At 35.8% G+C, this 22,643-nt stretch overlaps 1 protein-coding gene across 2 annotated transcripts in view; it reads left to right on the forward strand.

Moving 5' to 3' along the window:
- PRIM2 (DNA primase subunit 2) overlaps positions 1-21,023 on the forward strand; it is an 88,986-nt gene extending 67,963 nt beyond the window's left edge. For both annotated transcript variants that reach the window (XM_068183687.1, XM_068183686.1), the window contains 4 exons: positions 7,672-7,798; positions 8,640-8,722; positions 15,443-15,511; positions 20,426-21,023. In XM_068183687.1, the coding sequence (XP_068039788.1) occupies positions 7,672-7,798; positions 8,640-8,722; positions 15,443-15,511; positions 20,426-20,653 (507 nt within the window). In that variant the 3' untranslated portion in view covers positions 20,654-21,023. The remainder of the gene's footprint in view (positions 1-7,671; positions 7,799-8,639; positions 8,723-15,442; positions 15,512-20,425) is intronic.
- Positions 21,024-22,643: the final 1,620 nt, after the last annotated feature.

The following is a 22,643-nucleotide window of genomic DNA, read 5'->3' on the forward strand; positions in this document are numbered from 1 at the left end:
ATTGCAGTCTAGAGTTGAAATATGTCTTGATTATAGTGCACTTTGCATAAGGTAGAATATAAAATGTTCTTTGTATGTAATCAGTTCTCTTTATTATGACAGCAAGGGCTGATACCTGTTTTTCTGCACTTCTGTTTGATCATTATCTTAAAATGTGTTTTTTGTCTTTTATTGTCCTGTTAATAAATAAAAAAATCTGGTTTTACAGCAGAGTTTTTAGAGTGAGAATGCCAGTGATCTTGAGCCAAACCGTGCTGTTAGCAGAGCTCCAATATCTGGTTTTCTCTGTTCAAGAGGGGTAATAAACATTAACTATCCATGTACTGTTATGTGTTTAATTGCCTTGCTTTTGTCATTCTTTTATGACTGCCTCAAAAAAAGCTAAGTGTATATGTTTCTAGAGTAGACATAAGGAATATTTATCAGCCTGAGGAAATTTATTTATTACTCAGTCTCCTTGTAATTTTATTTTAAGAATTATTTGATTATTTTTTCCAATAATCAATTTATGTAGAGAATAAATTAATTTTTTAAAATTTGCAATTATACTGAACATTTGCTGACATCTTGAAACATGTAATTTGGACTTCATATCCTTTTGTTCTGTCACTGATCTTTGTCCAAGAGGTTTAACCATATTTCAGTAAAAGGCAGGGGGTTTTGTCAGAGTTGTGTCAAATTTTGATAACTGTGTCACTTGGGTTGAAGGGAAGATTTTCAGTTTTTCAGTCAGTGAATCTCTTTGAGTGATGCTGCCATGTTTGGAAATCTGAGGCTTAGAGTAGAATTGAAATAAAATTATAGAAAATATTATAGAATTCTATAAAAGTATAGAACATTATATATGAGAGTATTCTTGTTTAGGGAATTGATAGAGCTTGAACTAGCAGTAGGAAATCAGTTTTTGGACTTTGGGTCCCTGACCAGTCTTCTTCCCTCTTCTGTGTAAATCTGTGTGTAATACAGGGTGCTGTGGTATATATGTAGGTATGGATTTCTGTCAGTTTTGATACTGACATACTAAATTTCTTTTCTCCTTAATATACATTCTCTTTACACTTGGGCTATAAACTGCCATTATGACCAATAGAAATCTAGCCTATATAGTCAATAGTGTCAAGAGAATGATTTATTTAATGAGCCTCCAGAGCAAATGGAATTGCTCCCCAGACTCCTCTGATTGCATTGACCACCACTGATAATAATGAGAGTTGTCTGGATTTAGATGTTTGGAGTGGAATCTTATTTCTGCAGGTGCAGTTAGTTACTATTCTACTTCTGTTGAACTTTCTTAGTTATCAAAATAAAATTTTAGAGAGGAACCCCTCTCTCTATTCCCCCCCTCCAAAATCACAGCATCCCCCCAACAAGCCACAAGTGTTACATAGTAAATTTGCTCACCATGTGCTGAGCAGTGCCCCCCCCTGCCCCTCAGTCCCTAAGCAGTGACCAGCAGCACCCACACAGCTTAGAGCAGTTTATGTACCAAGCATGATTTCTGTGGTCTGGAATATCCCTTAGCTAACTGTCCTGTCAGTTCTTCCTTCCCAGCTTCTGGTGCACCTCCTCACTGGCAGAGCCTGGGAAACTTGACTCTGAGTAAGCACTGATTATAAACAACCAAAACACCAGTGTGTTAATAGCATCATTCTCATACTAAACCCAAAACATAGCACTGTACTAGCTACTGGAAAGAAAATTAACTTTATCCCAACTGAAACCATCGGAATAATTTAGATACAGAAAGAAATATTGCAATGTTTTGAAGTAGCTAATAAAATCTTTTGTAGATGACCAAGCTTGTACCTCCAAACGTGGAGGCATAAAGCCTTCATGTTACAGAGGAGGCTTTAAGATGTGCTGTGCTGATAATTCGATTCAGTATCTTGAGGCAGAAGACAGTCTGGTGTGGTTTATGTTTTACTTTTCCTTTTCAAGGTCTTGGTGCATGTAAATCTGTGAAAAAAATGTGTACATAAATGGTGTATTTAGCTAAATTATATGAAGGCAAGCTTAGACTGCTGAAAATAAAAGCCTAGGGTATTGAATTTTAGCTAGTTCATCAGCCACACACTTTATGCTCATATGGGTAGTATACAAGGTGTTTGATATAAAAAAAATTCTGATTTTCTTATAGTAGATAAAGCCATCTCCAGCACTAAGAGGTTCCTGCCTCATGTAGTTTGATAATCCTGGAACTGGAGGGGAAAAGGTTTTTTATACTGCTGTGATTTGGTCTGTGCTGACTACACAATGTAGCAGTTTTCCAGCTCGGTTTTAGGTGATGTCTCTGATCTGTACCTTTGAGGTACAAATTGGGCTACAGGATGGTAATTTAGGACAAATTTTTGTTGCTGGCAGATACAGAAGCATTTATTTATGCTCCTAAATACAACTGTGCTTGCATAAAGATAATCTCAAGTTGAGGTTATTTTAAGAATGAGCTTTAAAAAAGAAAAGTTGCTTGGATAAAGATATGCCAACTAAGCAGTGTCAACAATAATGATTTGAGTGACAGCCTAGGAAATGAATGAGAAAGAGAACCTATTATTTCAGCAGATACGTGACTGTGTGCGATCAATTTATGAATCTGAAGCTGTTATCTACACAGGCTCAACAATTTTAGACAGGAAATTACCCAATGACTGTTTTAAAAAAAAAGTGTTAAGCCATTACTTTGAATTTTGCAGACTTGGAACTAATCAGGTGGTCAGCCAAGAAGCTAGACAAAGTTAGTGCACCATTTTGCTTAGTTAATAGACTTTACATAAATAAATTTCCCAGTACTGTAAAGAGTAGATGCATAAAAATTTTCAAGAATATATAAAAGTAGTTCTGACTGAAAATGAAAGTTTTGTGGAAATGTGAACCTGAGCATACAGAACTTGCAAGATCTTTCAGCAAATTATTTTCCATCCTAATATGCATGCTGAATATCAAATTTGATAACAAATTTTATGGGGTACCTAGTTATATTTACAGATACTAATCTGCAAATATGGCAAATGTTACAAGGAAGGTAGCTGTCAGTGATGACATGATGCTCATTGTTCAGTGACTGGAGTGGCTAGGGAATGTCATTTCTTGTAGCTCTCTTTTGAAAGTGTATTCTGTTATATCAAACTGATAATTATGGGGCAGACATAACCCATGCTTTCCTGCTCTGTCTGTTGAAAACTTTCCTTCAAAGGAGAGCATACACCTGCCAAATGGACCTTTTGAGGTACATCCTCATTCCATATCTAAAGATCTTGTATGCATTTATGTGGTCAGAACTTGTTGAAAAAAGCTTTTATTATTTGGATCATTTCCTATCTGGAATTTCCTGTCTGGAATATGAGAATCTGGTATTAGGCTATACTAGTTGCAAATTTATAGCTTTTAGATGTCTGTATCTGTATCTATCCCTTTTTATTTATACTATAATTTATAACTTTTTTATCTTCTAGTGAAGGCTATCTAGTACAGTATGTGTGTCTTTACCAACATTTGTTAGACAAATTAATCTGCATTACCGTGATACTCATGTGAATGTACCACATAAAAGCAAAAGATAAGTTCCTTGCTACAGTACACTTATCTATACCAAGTGAACTGTCTCCCAAGCCTCCTTGGTTGTGGCTTTGGACTATTGGTTTTGTCCCAGTTGTCCCATCAGTACTCAGAGTTTTGTTTCTTAGAAGAGAAAGTTGTCTAAGAAAGCCTCAGTGTCACCAGGATACGCAGTGTCACCATTAGCACCTTCAGTTTGATACAATGGACATGCCAGTTCATTACAGCAGACACCGGTGCATAAACCCTCAGAGCTGCCCACTTGCCAGGTCTGAAGAGCTCTGCTGATGTCATCACCTGCATCCTACAGCCCTGCCTAAAGGAAAGAGAAGCCCCAAAAAAACTATGTCTTTAGTGATCAAGTTAAAGCTTGGAAAGTTGGCTTGCAGTTTCTTTTAAAACAAAAATTCACACTGCTTCTAAAGCCTAGACTTACACATTCCAAGATCCAAATGACAATTTTAGGGCTGCCTTTGCCTCAGCTTCTTGGCCTCGGTGTGAATCAGTTCATTGCTTAAATGAGATACATTTCTTGATCTCTTTCTCCCTTGCCAAAGCCATGGCCCATTCACCTCACACATAAATTATAAATGTGTTGCAGATTTTAGAAAGCTCAGAGAGCTAAATAGAGGCAAAGTAAGTGAGGTAGTCCTGATGTGGGCCGTACAGTTAAAAAGTTGGAGAGAATCCTTGCTGTCAAGTGTGACCAGCAGTAGGTCATCTCAATAGTGTAATGATGTTGCTTCAGAATTACTGTTTCATGGTAACTTTGGCAGTTTCTGTTGATATTTAGCACAACTGTGGTGGAATGTGTAGAATATAGCGAGCTTTTCTATGAATAATTTTTTTGTTTTGTGTTTGTTTCATCTCAGTGGGAACTGTCACGTAGAGTACAAGGGAAATGGACTTGCTCCTGCAGCATCATTACTGTTGAGCAAGTTCATATCAGGGCTCAATTAGACCCTCAAAATTTCATACAAAAATCACCAAAAATTTTGGTGATTTTTCAAATCACTTAATTTGAGCCTGACCTTTTACAGGTTGTTGCCATAATGCCCTTTTAATAGATTGCAGTTAGAATAGATGGTAATAGTAGTTTTGCGGGTTTTTAAGCTGTTTCTCTATAATAGTTTAAAACAAAGCAATTAGAATGTAACATTGTAGATGCAAACATCTACATGCATGATATGTGCTGTCTATAATTTATTTTGTTCAATGAATTTTAATTGAACCACTTCAGTTTGGAGTGTTAGAATAAATAGGAAGGAACAGATCCCTCTGCCTTCTTGTATCTGCAGATTTCAACATGTCTAATTTTACCTTGGTGCTTTTTCTAGCAAAACAGGTTGCTGCTTGTGGGGTTGTTTTTTTTATGCACATCCTAGAGTAATGGTATTAAATGGTATTAAGAAAGAATGAGGCTGACTATGGAGTTTACTCCCCAGTGTACAAGAAGGCTGTTCTGCAGGATACGTTTTCTGTAATGAAATGCCCCAATTCATGACTTCTTCCCACTGAGGATGACCACACAGCCTGTCAGATATTGGCTCTGCTAAAATCCTGTTTCCTTGATCAATGATAAGAAAAACTGAATCACAAGGATGAGAGGGCTCCCAGTGATGTGTGTAACTGCACATGTGCCAACTTGTGCCATGTAGCTGTGCTATTCTCTGCCATCTGCCACTGCAAAAAGAGAGAATCAAACAGGATTACAAGAAAGCTGTGAGAAAATATCCAACCTGTCCCAAGGCTGTGTTGTGTTATCATGTAGCTGTTGTTTCTATTTACTGCAAGAGCTGCTTCTCAGCATAAAGTAATGAGTTAGGTAGTGAAAGTAATTTCTGTGGGCATTAAGGCAAGTGATGTGAAAAGTACAGCTCAAGATTTTAGTATACAGAGCCGTTAGAGAGGGGTGTTAATTTTCTAGGAAACCAAGCAGTACATCCTGAAGCATTCATGATTTGCTTTCCCCTTGGGGAAAAAAAAAATTAGTCTAACTTAATTGCTTGCTCAAATATCCTTTGTTAAGAAGACGAAATGTGCTTTAATCCATCTTTTGAAAAGGAGGAAATATTCCAGAGCTTCTGGGTAGAAGAACAGGTGGCTACAGGATCCCAGATTCCATCTTCAGTTTAACGGGTTCATGCAGAGATTGGAAATTAAAATGCAGACATCTTTGTATTTGATCTTTGCCGTTTCTCAGGAGTAGCCAGATCATTTGCAGCTCCAACAGGAGCAGCAGCAGGACTTGGCCAGTAGCTGCTGGTGCCCTGTGAAGGGGTGGGGAGCTGTTCCCTGGCCCTTCCAAGTGTGAGCACACAGCCAGAGAATTCTTTCTAATGTCGAGTTGGTAAGCCCAGCTCTGTTGCTAGAAAAAGTGGTGTTCATTTGCTGTTCAACCAACCAGTTCTTTTTATCTCCTGAGCAAAAAGGTTGACTAGATAGGAAGGAGTATTCCCAACTGCTTGATCCTGCCTGTGGCTATGCTGAAAACTAAATGCTATGTTCTCTCTTTTCTTCCCCTTCTTGCTTTTTAAAAAGTCTTTTAAAGTAAAGTCACTTTGTCAAATGCACAGTATGGATTAATTAGTCAATGTTTGTTCAGAGCTTTGGATGTCTTAAGCCTTAATAGGGATGAGTGCTGAATTTTAGTCTTCTTGTATTGACTTGATTATGAGCAGCATCTTGATGGAGAAATCTCTTTTTTACTGTTTGATTCAGGTGCAATTTAGGATTTTATTCTCAAAGTTTGTGTGTATTTTTATACACATTTATCATGTATATTTGCATATAATGTTATAGAGTTTTAACTAACTATATTTTCAAAATCATTGGAAAAAAATACATTTTTGTTTCTAGTTTGTTTTTGTCATCTTTAGGCCAGTCAAGAGATTTCATAGGTATTTGAATATTCTGAAATACTATTTAGACATCCACAGGCAAATAGAGAACTACTTTTATCAGTAGAAATGAGAATATTCTTAGAGTAGTAGTGTTAGCAGTGGTATATTGAAATGATTTTTTCTCAGTATATTACATTGTCTTGTATTAATAAAATACCAGAGTCAGAGTAAAAAATTAATTTTAAATGGTTTTTGAGAAGAAAACCTAAATTCTTATAGGAATTGTCTATTATTTAGATGGAGAATTTGAGATTAATGCTATAATTTTGAATTGAGCAAGAGCAGAGTTGTTCCTTTTATGTATTGTCATAGTTCTTTTTTGAGGCAAAGAGAGACTGAAGAGGTGTAATTCTAAATATGATGCTTCATTATTTTATCGTATTTGTGGTTTTTAGAACTTGTAGTATGTTATTTGAACAAATGTTCCTTGATGTCTTATAGTAACTAATGCAATTTAATGAAATCTGTATATTAAGTAATCTGATTCCTCTACAGATTTTATGTGACCTATTACCACGTAAAAAGTGACATGAACTCATGTAATTGAGTGGTTTCCACAGGACTTATCTAAAATGATATATTGATAGCTGTGTTCTCAGCTGTAAAGATAACTGTTAGATTACATCAATATACTTTATAAGATTTCAATTTATTGGAGGAGTTGTTGGTCTATTGGTAGACATAAGAGAAAATCTTTTTTATACAAGCAAAGTATACATCATTTTAGAATCTGAAAAATTGAACTTCAGTGCTGAAGCAAAGCTAGGTGTAACATTATACTTCGGGAGAACAAGAACATGAACCTGAGTAAAGAAATCTAAATTTCTATTTGTTTTTTCCCCTGATCAGGCAATCAGTTGATGGACATTTATGAAAGATTTTAAATTACCATGTTTTCTCCATTTACTAATACTGTAGGGTACAAAATTTTGATCCTTATATCAACTTATCTTTAAAGCCATTACAGAATCAGCTGAAAAGACCTTAAATCAGTGCAGCTAGACACTTCTCTTGAGTTCTGTCTGTAAAGCACATTTATGTACAAATGCAAGTTCGTGTAATATAAAACTCAAAGCTAGCAGCAAGCAACTAGGTTTTTATTTTCCTCTGTTTGAGTATGTTTGGAAAATTTATTTTGTTATTCAATATTTCTATTTGCAGAGAAGGTAGAATTACTGACCAATCTATAAGAATTTATTCTTCTGTTTTTACTCAGTTTGACAAAGGATATGCTTACAGCATTCGCCACAGCTATGGGAAAGAAGGAAAGAGGACTGATTATACCCCATACAGCTGCATGAAGATTATCATGTCCAATCCACCAAGTCAAGGGGATTATCATGGTGAGTTCCTTAAGGGGAAAAACCCCAAGCATTTACAAACAGCAGAATCTCTTGGCTAGATAAGTTATTCCCTCCTGTAGTCTCTTAAATTGTGTATTTAATTTCCAGACCACAGTGGTCTTGAACTATTCTCTTTAGATCAGACTTGATAACGCTGTTTTTACATACGTTGTGTTGTGCAGCTCAAGGAGACTTTAAATGTGCAGATGCTTTAAGAAATGACCATTTAGAGGTGTTCTGAGATATGAATTCAATCATACAGGAAGTCTGAAGTTTGCTAGGGTATTTTAAAAACTCCTGCAACTGTATGATTAAACATGGAAAACCTACACTTGCTTCACTGTTGTTATGCTGATACTCAGTCATTCATTCAGTTGTGTCTCAAAACTCACTCTAGGACAAAAAAAAAATCCACTTAGCTGGTGGAACTTTCTAAGTTACTTATAAGGTGATATTTTTACAACTGACTGTGCTTTTAAGGGCCAGTTGACTCTCATTACTTTTATTTTCTTAGGTTTTTTCCACAGCTATTAAATGTACCAACACTGTCATTGTTAGTGAGGAACTAAACTTAAACTGTTTTCCTGTCAGTGAATAAGAATTGTGGCCTGTTTATGGTGGGATATTTTATGTGACTCTTGAGCCTGTGGTGCCCTGATAACTCTGCAGTAAAGTAATTATTTAGAGGAAAAAAAGGCAATTGTACATATGGGTAATTAACTTTCCTATTAATAAGCTGTTAGACAATTAGGAACAGCTTAGCTGGTCTCTTGAGTGCCTTACTGCACTAACTCCTGAGTAAACAGCCTTGTTTGTGAGCTTGCTTATTTTTTACTGTCAGGGTGCCCATTCCGCCACAGTGATCCCGAGCTGCTGAAGCAAAAGCTGCAGTCATACAAGATCCCTCCCAGTGGAATAGCTCAGGTAAGGCATATTTTGCTTGACACTTTCATTAATAAGGCACTGCTTTTCAATTTTACTTTCTATTCGTGTAGGAATGCCACATGCAATTTGTCACTGTGTATTGTGAAATATTTCTTCTTATATAAGTTTTTTACCAGAATTTTGGCTTTTGGGCTGCAATGCTCCAACTGATGTGATGATTATTGTCACCACCTTTTATTGTTTAATATTGTGAGGAGGTTTATTCCAGTAGTGGATACAATCCAGAATTCTTTTATACTTTGTTTTACTGCACTGTGATTAGAAAAGAAATTTAAATGAATCTGGCTGTGTTTTAGAGAATTTATTTTTATTCTTATTTTATTCAGTGACTGGTGGATGACTACTGTGTAGTCAGTACACAAATGTAATTATTTCTGTAATAAACTTCTAAAACCCATACATTCCTCATTATCTGTTGTGCTAACTTCCTCTGAACAACAAAAGCACATAAAACACCTAATGGAATTAAGAAGAAATTTTTATCAGCTTTTAAATAATGTAAACTTAAATGTATCTAAAATTGATCTTACATAGCAAAAACAATGTAGGAATTGGAACTTTGAGATGTGTCCTGAAGAACTGTGTCTCCCACTGCATTCTCTAGCAAGACCTTAAGGCAGTAAGAGGATGTCATCATTTTCATTGAATGAAGAGGTAGGGGTGAGATTTAAGCTGAGACCAAACAGTTCTGTGTATTAACTGGCTGGAAGCTGCTTTAGGAAAAATGTGCTTTAAGTTGTTGTCTTTAGTTCATGTGGAATGTCACCATTGTTTGTCAGGCATCCAACAGACTGTTGTATCAGATGGAAAAGAATGTGAAAGTTCCACTTAAAGCAGTCTGCCTTGGAAGGACTAATTAAGATAAAAATTAAAACAAAATAGTTTTAAAGAGTTCACTATAGTAATTATTGACAAATTCCTGAAATACTTGTACTTTTTTGTACGAGTGTTTTTTCCTTTTTCTTTTTTTCCCTGTTTTCTTCTGGTTCATATCAGTAAGCATCTATGTATCTGACAGGACCTAGAGTTATTTTTCTTTGGCTCTTTTTCCTTATATATATATATGTGTATATATATATATATGTATGTATATATATATATATATATATATATATATATATATCAAGAATTGATGCTGGTCTGGGATTTTTTATCCTCCTAATCATTGGAAAGATTGGTGAGGATTTACTGGCTTAGATGCCTTGCTGTATGTGTGGGTAGGATTTACTAGAGGTTATTTCTTCAGTGAATTTGCACAGTAAGAGAGCATCTTCATATTTAATGTAGTTCCTTATTTAATGTGAATTGTAATTTTATTTTTGTGTGTGTGTTTAGGGTTTTTTGTTTTGTTTTGTTTTTTTTTTTTTTTAATACAAAGTAGAATTTGGATTCACTAGCAGTCTTATATCTTCTTAGCAAAAGTGACTAAGAAAAACTGTCTCCATCAACATCTTCTTTGCCCAGAAATGGATGTTGTCCTGTCCATGACTTTTGTGGTGTTTAAGTACATTTAGGGTAAAGGGCTCTTCAGGGTCCACTCCTAGTGTTAAGCCTAAGAAACCCCAAAATGATACACCCTCCCTGCAAAACCTAGTAAAAATAAAACAAAATAATGTAAAATAAAATGTTGGCTGCTGCTGGCTTCTGAGGAATCAGTCTTTTACGTTAAACAGTCTTTTAGATATCCAGTAGGAGAAGAGGAAGAAAAATGGTTGCCATCAGTCTCCAAGTTGTCATTATTGCTGCCTCTCCTTTCTGCTCCATTTTCATGGTCTATTAATGTTTGTGTGGCTAAGAACAGGTCAGGATCCTTCAGTCCAGACAGGGCTTTGAGGAGTCTTCTCTGATCTTAATGATGGCTGCTGAGTATCAGAAACGTTTTTTTTTTTTTTTTTTCCTTTAGCTCTGTGAATAGATGTTAGGGGTGGATGGTTTACCAATCTTTCAGTGGTCCCATGTAACTAGACTGGCATTCACTCAAACCATACCCTTTGACTCTTAATACTTCTGTTAACTCCAGGTCCAACAAGAGCTCCCTTACGAACTGGTAGATAGCTATTTTTAATGAATGGTTCAGAGCTTGACCTTTCACCTATGTATTTCAATAAATGGCATGTTTTTTTCTGGGGCTCAGGACCTCTTGTCGTTCCTTGCTCTGTTCCAAAATTCTGGCAATGATGCATAATTTTTCAAGCATCTCTTTTGAATTTAGCTATGCAGTGATGAATTGGTCCCCCACTGGGATTTTCATCTTTTGGTTAGAGTACCCATGTCTTCCCTCCAAACCCACAAACAAGGCTTTTCCTTGTCTTTGAAGCTTGTTACTCATGGCTATTATGTGAGCCACAGTGGAGGTTGATGTCTAGCCCTAATGGCTGTGGTTTTACCCCAGATGCTCAGTTTTCTAGTGTTCTCAGCCTTCTGTTTCTGGGGCTGGCCATACTCTTGACATGCACCCTTTCCTTTTAGATTTATAAAAGTTTCTGAGTTTTTCCAATACAGATAAAGCATTTGATTGCTGCTTGGTAGGAACAAACCCCATCCTAAAGGGCTTTTTCACAAGACTGGGTGTGAAAAGGGAAAGATGATGTGATGATGGTAAAGAGCAAATACTGCCAGACCTCATGTGACTTCAATAGTCAGTCTGAGCATTAGACTGCTTTCATTGCATTCATTTTGTAGTACTGTCAGTAATGAAAACTGGGATCAAAGCATTTGAATATGTGAATCTGCTTGCTATGAAGTATTTGGATCCAACCTGTTGTTCCAGTCTAGATTTTCTGAGGCTGTATCTTGTCTAGGATTGTATCTGCTGAAGTAATGGTCTCATAGTAACACAGCAGATGACTTACAGGCCTTTCCTAGTTATCATAGTGCTCAAAGCAGAGAGGTAATCCTGATGTTTATTCCAATAACTGAATTACTTAATTTGTATTAATTGCACATTTTCCTTAGGTTAGGCAATATTTGTCATAGTAGCTTTCTTTTTTTTCAATGCTTCTTGGAGAGAGAAGCATTAGCTGAGCATCTGATGTGGGATGTGTAAGTGCATAGCATTTGAATTTATAGTGTATAATTTTTCATTTCCCTCTCTTATATACTGCTAACTAGGTAAAATCCTAATGAAATCAGGTTTGATAACAGCTAATCAATTTGGAGAATATGAAGATTAATATATATGTTAAGATATGTTTTTACATATGAGGCATTGAACAAGTGCATGTAGTGACAGGACAAGGGGGAATGACTTCAAACTGAGAGAGGGAGTTTTAGATTAGATATAAAGAAGTTCTCTACTGTGAGGGTGGTGAGTCACTAGAACAGGTTGTCCAGAGAAGTTGTAGATGTCCTATCCATGGAAGTGTTCAAGACCAAGTTGGATGGGACATTGAGCAATCTAGTCTACTGAAAGGTGTCTCCATCCATGGCAGGTGGGTCTGAACTAGATGGTCTTTAAGGTCCCTTCCAACTCAAACCATTTTATGATTCTGTGATAAATACATCTGTTGTGATGCTGTACTAAATGCACTGTAATGTGTTGCCTGCACATCTTACATATAGAGAGATAGAAATTATAGGCTTTGAAATAGTTATTTCAAAATATCTATTATTTGTTTCAGAAAGTTTTCTTGGAGAAATTACCTTTTTCCCAAATCATGTCAATAACAAAGCAAAAGCAAAAAGTAGTAAAAATTTCTGGTTCTACTAACAGGAGAAACAGAGAGTCTAGACTAGTTCTTTTTGCTTTTCTGTTAGGAATACAAGCATTTTAGGGAAAAATACTTCTATCGATGAACAGCAGATAACTTCAGAAGGCTTGTTCTTTCTAGTTGAATTCTCCTCTTAATTTAAAAATATTTTTTTTTTCTTATAACTGGGTTAAATTAAAGGTTTTGATTAAGCTACTCACTGAACTTTGTGTCATATTCTTCGACAGATTTAGTGTTTTGGTGGGTTGGAGATTCTTCACAGAGATGGAAATAAATAAACCAGTCTGTGCTTAGGCCTCTGATACGGCTGTATATTTCTATGAATGAAAAAAATCCCATCAAAACACCAAACAAAAAGCTGCCAAACCTACAGAAAAACCCACCACAAGACCACCACAGTGAAAAAACCCTTAATTCTCTACCTGTTGATCTAATATTTAAAAAATTGTATGTTATTGCTGTCCGTAAAAATATTTTCCCTTGCAGCTAAAGAAAGTTTCCAGGAAAAGTTAGACATTAATCACTCGTAACTGAGTCTGTGGTAGAAAGGTTTTCATGAGAAGTTAATTTTGCAATGTAAAAAAACCCAAACCCAAACTCACTTTGAGTGAGTGGAAAATAACAGTGGATAATTATAGAGCCCCAACTGTTCTGCTATGCAACATCTTTACTTTGAGTGCTGAGGATCTATAAAAGCAGGTGGCTGCATACATCTGCCAAACATCATCTCAGCCTCATTAGCAGTCAGTCGAGCAGCATCAGAAAAGCAAGTTGCAGATTGCAGTGAAGAAAAAGGCACATAAAGACAAGAAAAGACACAGGAAAAGTCCTTGAGTGTGTACCTTTCCTTACAAAACAAAGCAATGCAGGTTAAATGGCTTAATGCACATAGAGGCAGAAGATTGCTGCTGTGAATTAAGCTTTGAGTGGAGGTCTGTTTCTGGGAAATATGAGGGAAAAACAGCTGCAAGCTTGCTTTCATTATGGACAGAAACGTAGTAGAAAAGATAGTATTTATTAGGGATGGTAAATCTGTTTTGTTTTAATAGAGGATTGTTAGTTTCTCTCACACAGAGGACTCCTTTCTAGCTGGGCTTCGTTCTATTGCAGTGTTTAAACTTTTTTGTTTCCTCTTAGCAACTTCTTCCCTCATACAGCAAGTTAATCTACTAAAGCTATTCTTCTTCAAATATGTGCCCCTTATTCCCCCTCCCTTTCACATATGCAGAAGGGGAACCTGGTCCCCCATGGTGTGGCCAGTTGAAATTTACATGTATACTAACTTTTTTTCTCTCTTAGGGTTTATATTAAGAATTTGTACCTATCTGAGTTTGTTTCCTCGATAAAGGTTCTGAGAGTTAAAATGTATTTATAACTAAATTTAGAAAACTGTTTATTTATCTAATTTTATTACATATAATCTTGATTAAATAAAGAAGAATTTTGAGAAAATCTTAAGTATTTGTGAACTAGATTGAATTAGCTGACTTATTTCAACTGGAAAATTCAGGTTATATATATATATATATGTTATATAATACTGTGAATGTTTTTTTTTAACTAACCAACAGACAAATAGGTCTTCTGATAATTACTCCATATTAGGTGAAAATACTTTTTAAGAAAATCTTTATATATAACATGGTTAGCATTTGCTTTAAAATAGAGGTGGCTCTTTTGTATGGCATAGATTATATTGTAAGGAACAAACAAGCAAAGGTAAGGCAATATGAAATTGAAATATTTAGAATAGATGAGGTTTTTCAGTCCTTAACTACTAATTTTTCCAGTCTGTTTCAAAGAGAGAGGAGAAAAAATGGAAATATATGTATGTATACAGATAGTGGCAGATTTCAGACTTCATTGCCTAGCTGGCCTTGGCCTTTGTGTTTTACAGAAGGTTTAACAGGAGGTGGCAAGAGGGATAGAAATGTAATCAGCTGGGCTATTACAGAGAAATAATGGGGCTAAGTACTTTCCTGGCAGTGTGTTGCTGTTTTTATCCATTCAGCAAATGTAATTTATTTATATATCTGTCAATAAATACAAGGCACCATCCGATAATGAGTACAGCAGGGATTTAAGCTGTATATTGTTGTGTTTGACACAAAGGTCAACCTTGGGAAATGGCTTGAAATTAACATTTCTTGAAAACTATTTTTCCTTCCACTGAGGCTATCTCTTAATTCCAGCAATTTTCTCTGTTTGATAAGCAGAGAGAGCATACATTTTGATTATATAAAGGAGGGAGGAGGTAATGAAACTTTAAAATATTTCAACCAGCATTGCATTCCGGTGATAAGAATGGGACTTCATGCAGCACAGAAGAGATTACCTGAAATAGAATTGGAAAGCAAATTGTATTTACAAAAGATGGCATGATTTTCCTAATACATGTTCAAAACAGTCTATTCACTCACATATTCTGCTGAGCTTGACTAGAAATAGCTTCATTTCAAAAAGGACAAATCTGATTGAAGGTAAAAGCATTCCCCTCTCACACATACTTGTCTAAAGGATTTGCATTAAATTTTCTTGATGGGAGCACAGTAGTATTTTGCTGTGCATCTGCATGAACTGGTAATGTGGAAAATAAAAATACAAATCATGTCCTTGATTGCTTCATGCTTCAACCACTTGAATTCCTAGATTTATGTCTGCAATTATAGAAGAGATGTTGCAATATGATAGTTTGACAATAACTGTCACAATGATATTACCAAAATATAGATTCAAGTTATTCTTGAAGTTAAGAGTATTGAAATTACATTTTAAGGGTTGGGCGTACCTTCCTGTGGTTTTATCTTGTTTTTAACGTAGCCAGGGCATTTTAAAACGTTGCCAGTTATTTGCAGGACTCACGGGTTTCGTGTGCTGCAGATGTCCATGAGCTGTTGTACAAGGCTGCTGTGGAATACCTTTTTGTTGAAAGTGTCAGGCAGTTGAATGTGTGCTGCTTGTGAGTCTGTCTCGTTGCTCTCCCGTGCAGGTCCTGGAGCTGGTGAAGGGCATGCATTACCAGCTGGCCTGTCAGAAGTACTTCGAGCTGACGCATGATGTGAGTAGCTACTACTCTTTGTTCAGCTGTTATCACCTACTTTGTCTTGAGGAAGGCCTTGGAAATCATGAATGAAGCCCAGAGACTATTTTCAGTTTGCCCATCCATCATTAGCTGTTTTGCCTTGTTAGTTGTCTTTTCACTAATTTCAAATATTAATCTGTAATCTTCTGCATTTATATATTGACATTATTAATACCCCCAATATTACAAGATGTTGCAAAATATTATGTGTCTTCCTGAAAAGGTCAATATTGTTGTACCTTACCTATTTCAAGTCATTTAGCTTTTTTCAATATCCTGCTTTTAATCAAATTTGTAAACTTTAATACATTGAGTAAGTTTGATGTGTTTAGATACACCTAAAAAAATAAAGGGAAAGTATCTAAAACCTCTTAATTTAATCTCCTGGCATTTTCATGGTACCTTTTGTTAATTTTTATTTGGTATTTTTTCATATTTGTAGTCATGTGTGATTATTTTTTAAATCAAGATGAGCATTCTCAGATCTTTCCCATTTGTTTAATTGTAAGCAAAGTTATCTTAAAATTTTCTCCAAAATTTTTTAAGATAACAAATGGCCACACTCCATCTCCTGTGTGATTTCTTGATTCAAAGAACCAGCTTTTGCACTGCTTCAAGGTTCCTTGTCATCAAAAAAACTCTTGCTTCAAAAAAAACTGCTTCACAAAGCAAAATATGGAAGCATCTCTTTCTAACATCAGACTATGGAACAGCCTTACTAAGGACATGGATGAGGATTAGATGACTTACCCAGAGGCATTTACCACTGACTTTTTTGTTCTTACTGGTTTTCACAATTGACTTAAGTGAAACTGTTTATCTTTACATATTTCCAGCAGTCATATATGAGTGTATAGCAAAGGTGTACCCTGAGCCTGTGTTCAGTGTTGTTTTGGCAGCTGTATTTTGAGAGGAACACTTTGTCTTACAGTCTTAGAAAATGTGAGAACAAGTCTAATAATGTGGAAGGAAATTAAAAATAATATACAATTTTAAATTTAGGTAACACTTGCTCTGTGTAAGGTCATGTCAGTAGAAATAATATTTTCTCAAGATGACTATAGACCCCAAGGTCAACATTCATCAAAAGATAAATCGCTACTATGCGTTTTAGGAAAGCTGTCTTTCCATTCTTCTGTAGGAAATTCCAGAAAAGCATTATTTTTTATCAATTTTGTGGTAATCTAAATGTCTTTTCTGCTTGCACTCACAATCATCTTTTTGCTTTGCTCTTGATATAATTTCAGCGAGAGAAAGCAAAGTACACAGACACTGTAGTTTGAATGGCACATGCTTATGATGACGATTTTATTACAGAATTTAGCTGCTCAACTTGTTACCAGCCTGCTTGGACTGATTTTTCTAGTCTACAATTATGTGCTTTATTAAGTTTTTTTTTTCCTATGGGGAGGTAAAAGATGTGTCTTTGAAGCTGGTGACCTTTGCTTGCAATCAAACCTTTGCTTTCCTGTATATCATTAGCAGAGTTCTTCATTGAAGGAAATTTCAGAAGAATCAATTAGCATAACTTTGATTGTTTCTTTGAGTGGGGGAGCAATCTTAAGTAAAATTTTCATAGAAATAATGGACTTGCTCACATGGAGAATTCTAAATTATGTAAAAATGTTACCAAGAAGGTGTTTGATTTGTATTGGGAAGAGCTGTTGGTCTTGCTTGCACTTCTTAAAAGTTATGTTGTATATGTGGGTAAGATTGACTGTGAATGACTTTGTAACTGAGACTTGTTAAAGATTTTGTTTCTCTGAGTCCACAGGGTCAGCTTCAGTAGTCTAGTGCTTGGCACCAACACTGTGCTAATACATGCAACTGGACTAGAGTGAGAATGCCTAGATACATTTTTGGGGGCTGGTGATGGGGGTTGTGTCCTTGCACTTCAGTGCTATGGTTTTGAATAGCATGGGCTAAGAAAAAGCTGATGCTCTGTGTATTCTGTGTAACCTGGGCTTATTAACTTCAGTGCTATACCTCTCCTGAACTTCAGTTGCACTTTTTCACAACAATGGAACAAAAGCAGACATCATTTGTGTGTCCACTGCATGGATCTGGCAGGAGCTAAGATACATGTAGGCAATTTAACTCTTCAGTAAGTGCACGAAGGCAAAGCTGTAGCAGCATGATTGCTCCACATGGTTTTTCTCTTATATCAGCTGTACCATTATCAGCTGTCACTTTAAAAGTTCTTGGTTAAAGCCCAAAGATGTTACAGCTTCAAAATGATTCTTTCAGGATTTTCAAAACAATATTTGCTATCACAGGAATATTAAACTGGAGTTCGTATGAGAGCCAGTATGTACAAAATGTGCTGAATCCAAAAAAAGTCTTGTGCTAGTGTCACCTACTTGGATTATACAGTTGTGTCTGAAGTGCCAGGTCTTTTTGCTTGGTTAAAAGCTTAAAGTTTTAAAGCTTTTGCCTGTTAAAAGCTTAAAGTTTTGACTGCACGGAAAATACATTTTTATATAGGTATGGTGGATTCCAGATAGATTTAACAGTGCATTGGCAAAGCTGTTAGAGAAATCTACTTTCTCTATTTCTCGTAGTAAGTCTCAGCTAACTTACAACTAAGTTAATGATGAGGCTTTTAAAATTAATGTGCTTTGATCTATATTACTTAAAAACTTTGTAAAACTTGCATAAAAGTTGTACGAGCAGTCTAATGTAAAAAACTACTTCCATTTTTGTGTTCAAATATCTTGTGAATTTCCAGCCAGAGTAGAATATTTTTATTCAAAGAAATGCTTACTGAACCCTGTTGAAAATTACAGAGAACAGAATTCTTTCTGTATTACTATATCACAAATGAAGATGATGAAAAAATCTTCCCTCTTTTCTTTTAAGGCGCTCACAAAAACTTGATGGTTTGAATGGGTAGAATTCTTTTAATTAAGAGTTGTCTAAGCTTCATCTGATAGAGTTTTTATTTAAGCATTAAAGTTTGAAAAGGAAAAAAATGGTACATGAAATCATACAACAATTTCAACTAACAACCTGTAAATAACTTTTAAAAACCCACAAATTAAAATTCACAAATACAATCAATCACCTCTGAAAATATGCTTGTAGGCTCCATTCATACAGTGAGCTGATTCTACAGCTTTTTCCAGACTGTTGGGGAGAGAAGAGTTTAGAATAAAATTAAAACTTACAAAGTGACTCTTAAATTGGTCTGAAGAGAACTGAGATTTTAAGGTTAAAAAAAACAGAGCTCATTAAGAGTTTCTAAAAGGAAAGCCAGTTTTTCAATACATCACTTCTTTTTAAGCTTTTTTCATGTAAAGAAGTAATTTAGTTCCCATGTAATGAAAATTGGAGCATGGATGAAAGCTGGCTGGATGAAACTCATCCAGATAAGACTAAAATCAAATTCAGTGATGACTTTGGGTTAGGTGTTTTTTTTTTTTTTTGGTTTGTGGTGGTTTTTTTTTTTTTTTAATTTCGTTTTGTTTAATGTGTTTGAAGACCAAATTAGAGTGCTAAGACTGTTACTTTTAAGATTTTTCAAGCAAGATCACTGACTACAGTTGCCAATTCATGTCTGAATTAGATTTTGTTATCCATGTCACCATTTTCTAATGCAGCTAAGCTCGGCAGTGGTAATGCATTTAATCAGGGTTCCATTTAGAGCACACACTGATCCTCTGCTTTATGATTATTCACAAGCAGCTGAAATTTAAATGGATGGGGTTTGGCATATTAAATTAGCCACAGTATGTCCTCAGGAGACTCGGTGTGTGTGCAGAGTTGCTTATTATGCCTGAATTGGCCACCCCCTTCTGGGAAAAAGGGAATATAGTGGGAGCAGAATTCTACAGGTATGTGACTCCTACTCTTCCATGGTGTGTTGTACGCCATGTTTGGTAAGACTTCCAATGTATTTTAAGAGCAGGTTTTTTTTAAAAATGCTCCTAGAATTCACATGAACTGACAGGCGGGTGAAAGGTGCAGGTTGCCTTGAATAGGAGGTGAAAGCACCTTTTAAAGTAAGCATTTCCAACTTCTGAGCCTCCCAAAAGAAATACAAAAGTTATAACTCTGGTTCTTGGTCATTGCATCAGAATAGCTTCCTTTTAAAGCTGAAAGCTTTCTTGATTTGAAATATTTGATAAGCATTAATTGAATGTTCATTTATCAAATAATTCCAGAGCTGAAAGAATGCATCTGCTAAGTAAAAAGTAGTAATGCAAATCTGCTGCTGCTAGTTTTCTGTATTTTTTGCACTGAAGACTAAATGTTCTGTGGTACTGGTTTTGCATCTAGAGTCAGGATGCTGATGGTGGCACTGATGGAGCAAGGATAAGTTTAATCTTTGGGGCTTCTGTCTTAGCTCACTCCCTTATAAATATTGGATTTGTGCCTTCTTGGGAAAACAAGGAAAGACATGAAGCTATTCTTATCCATTTGCAGTTTCAAACTTAAGATCTAGATTTATACTGTGCAGTTGCTACAACTTCTAGCAGAATTTTTCACTCTCATTTGCACTCTAGACTTCTCTCACTCCCTATTTTGGGTGGTTAAAGTCCATTTTAAGGTGTAGGTTCAATAGTTCTACATCTCTAGAGAGATACCATTTTACTTAAGTGTTTTTAGATGCTTTGGGGTGTTATTTTTCTTTACTGTAGTAAAGACAGTGTGAAATAATGTTTGAGTATGCCAAAGTTATTTTATTTCTGCAATGAAAGAAGAAAATTTCTGATGAAACTAGATTTACGTTATGCTAACAATTACTGAAACGTTATTTACAAACCGATGACTTTTTCTTCTACAAACTTGGAACTTATTAAGTTGTTAATTAATCTGTTTTTGAATATGAAAAAGATGAGTTTTAGAAATAAGTGTAGTAACTTGATGTTCCTTGCCTTTTATATGCAGGTGGATGACATTGGGTTTTCTTTGAATCATCCTAATCAGTACTTTACAGAGAGTCAGAAGCTGTTAAGTGGTGGTAGAGAACCGAAGAAGGAATTCAATAACTCGGGAAACTTTCAACAAAAAAATAATAGTCAGGAAAGCATAAATTCAAGTTCTACTTCCACCTCTTCAAGTGCAAAAGCTGATACAGAACTGGAAGGACTGGAAGCATACTTCACTGAAGACTAAGCAGCTGTGTTATTTGTGTTATTTTTTCTTTCTTTTATTATTTCCCTTCTCTAGCTGGATTTGTCCCTGTACTGAGGAATATGCACTTCACCACCTGGAAGACAGAAGCTTTTAGTGCTTTGAGAAGGCTGAAAAAACAATAGATAAATATTGAAGCTGTAATTGCATCCAGTATTTATTCTTATTGCTTTAGGAAACTATTTTATAGGGTGTGTTTAAGGATGGGGAATGAAACTTTCTTCACAATTATTAGGTAATTTTTGTCTGGCTTACCTTTTTTTGTTTTTCTTCAAAAAGTTCAAATATTTTTATCCCCTTTTGTGATCATTTTTCTATGTTTCATCTTAATAAAAAAAATTGCAAAGCAGAAGTTTTTTGTATTTCCTTTTTAGCTATATTGGGATGGTAATTAAGTAGGAGTTCTTACAATCAAAATTACTCTCTGGAGGAGTCTGTCTGTCTCTTCTATATGAGGAGCTGAGGGAAATCAGCTACCTAATTTGTAGCTTGGCACTAAATTTAGAGAGCTGGTTTTGATACATGGAAGAGAACATAATCAGCGTTTAGACACCTGTATGTAAGAAAGTAATAAAAAAGATATTCTACCAACTGATTTATCATGAAGAAGCTAAAAGCCTATTAGCATATATTTCTTTTAAAGTTTCCTCAATGTCTGAGTGTGGTTGGAGCCTCCTGTGTCCTGCTAAGCTAAACAGCCATCTGAATGAAGCTTTGGCTCACCTAAATTCCTCCCATTCTCCCAAAGCTCAGGTTGCCCAACACACAAACTGCTTTCAGTCCAGAAGCAACCAGTGTGCGGTGGATGGGAGCTCCAAGCAGAGCTGGTATTTTCTAGCATGCTGTTTGAGTACTCTCCCAGGGATTTAAAAGACCTCAGTTTTATTTTACCTGATGCACAATGTTTCAAGACAACATTATGCTCTTCCTGGAGGCTGACCTTGCTACCAGTGCAGCCTTTAACCACATAAACACAGTACTGTCACTGCTATGGACTTGTACCAGCTCTGGGAGACCTTGACATGAAGGCTCACTGACCTCTATTCTTCTGAGCTTGCCTTGTCCTGCCTGGAGCTTTGTTTTAGCTGTAACTTTGTTCCTCAAATGACAGCCTAGCTTGTACAATTGTGTGCTCTGCTGCCTATAATGATTCTGGTATAATTCTGTGGCTATTGGCTAGGAAGTACTAAGTAGTTACTTTGTGTAGAATGAATTCATCTATGATTTTAGGTGCCAGAGGCTCCATGGATATAAACAAATCATCCAAATGCCAAGCAGGGATCCTTATACAAGGATGGTTTTTCTTATTGGTTAAGCTTCTGGCATCACCTCATCTGATGTGTGGAAGTCCATGGGTTGTAGTAGATGGTTAAAAAACTTTGGGATTTGAAGTTTCTTAGGAAGTGGTAACTGTCCTCTGATTTAGCATTACTGAATACCTGAGCTGGAGATGCCTAAGTGGACATCATGGATTCTTTCAATAGAAGTTAACTCTTTCAGACATGCTCTGAGATTTATGGTCTTAAGTGAAACAGCTGGGAGAAGAGTGAAGTCATCAAGGCAGTGGATGCAGGTGATCCAAGGGAAAATGTAATTTCTGGTTCAGCTGTAACTTGCTCACGTAGACATTAAACTTCCAACTCTTCCTTTCCGAGCTTTGCTTGGGCTTTGAAATCTGTGTTGGTAATGGGCTGTTTGTACATGTATTCTGTAGTGGATTGCTACATTAGAATAAACTTATTTTTAGAAATTCAAGCATAAAATATTTTGAAAATAAGTGTTTGTTACAATGAAGATAATCACAGAAAATCCTCTGAATAAAAAATCTTAAACTGAAGTGCAAGAAAGAAGGGTATGGGGCAAAGCCTTTTTGTTTTATTGGCCTGCTTTGTTATTGTGAGTTTACATCACTTCATTAATAGTACTACAAATTGCCTTAAACTATATTTTCTTTCTTTTTATTAGCCAGGAG

Source organism: Anomalospiza imberbis, chromosome 3 (assembly GCF_031753505.1).
Source record: "Anomalospiza imberbis isolate Cuckoo-Finch-1a 21T00152 chromosome 3, ASM3175350v1, whole genome shotgun sequence".
NCBI lineage: Eukaryota > Metazoa > Chordata > Aves > Passeriformes > Viduidae > Anomalospiza > Anomalospiza imberbis.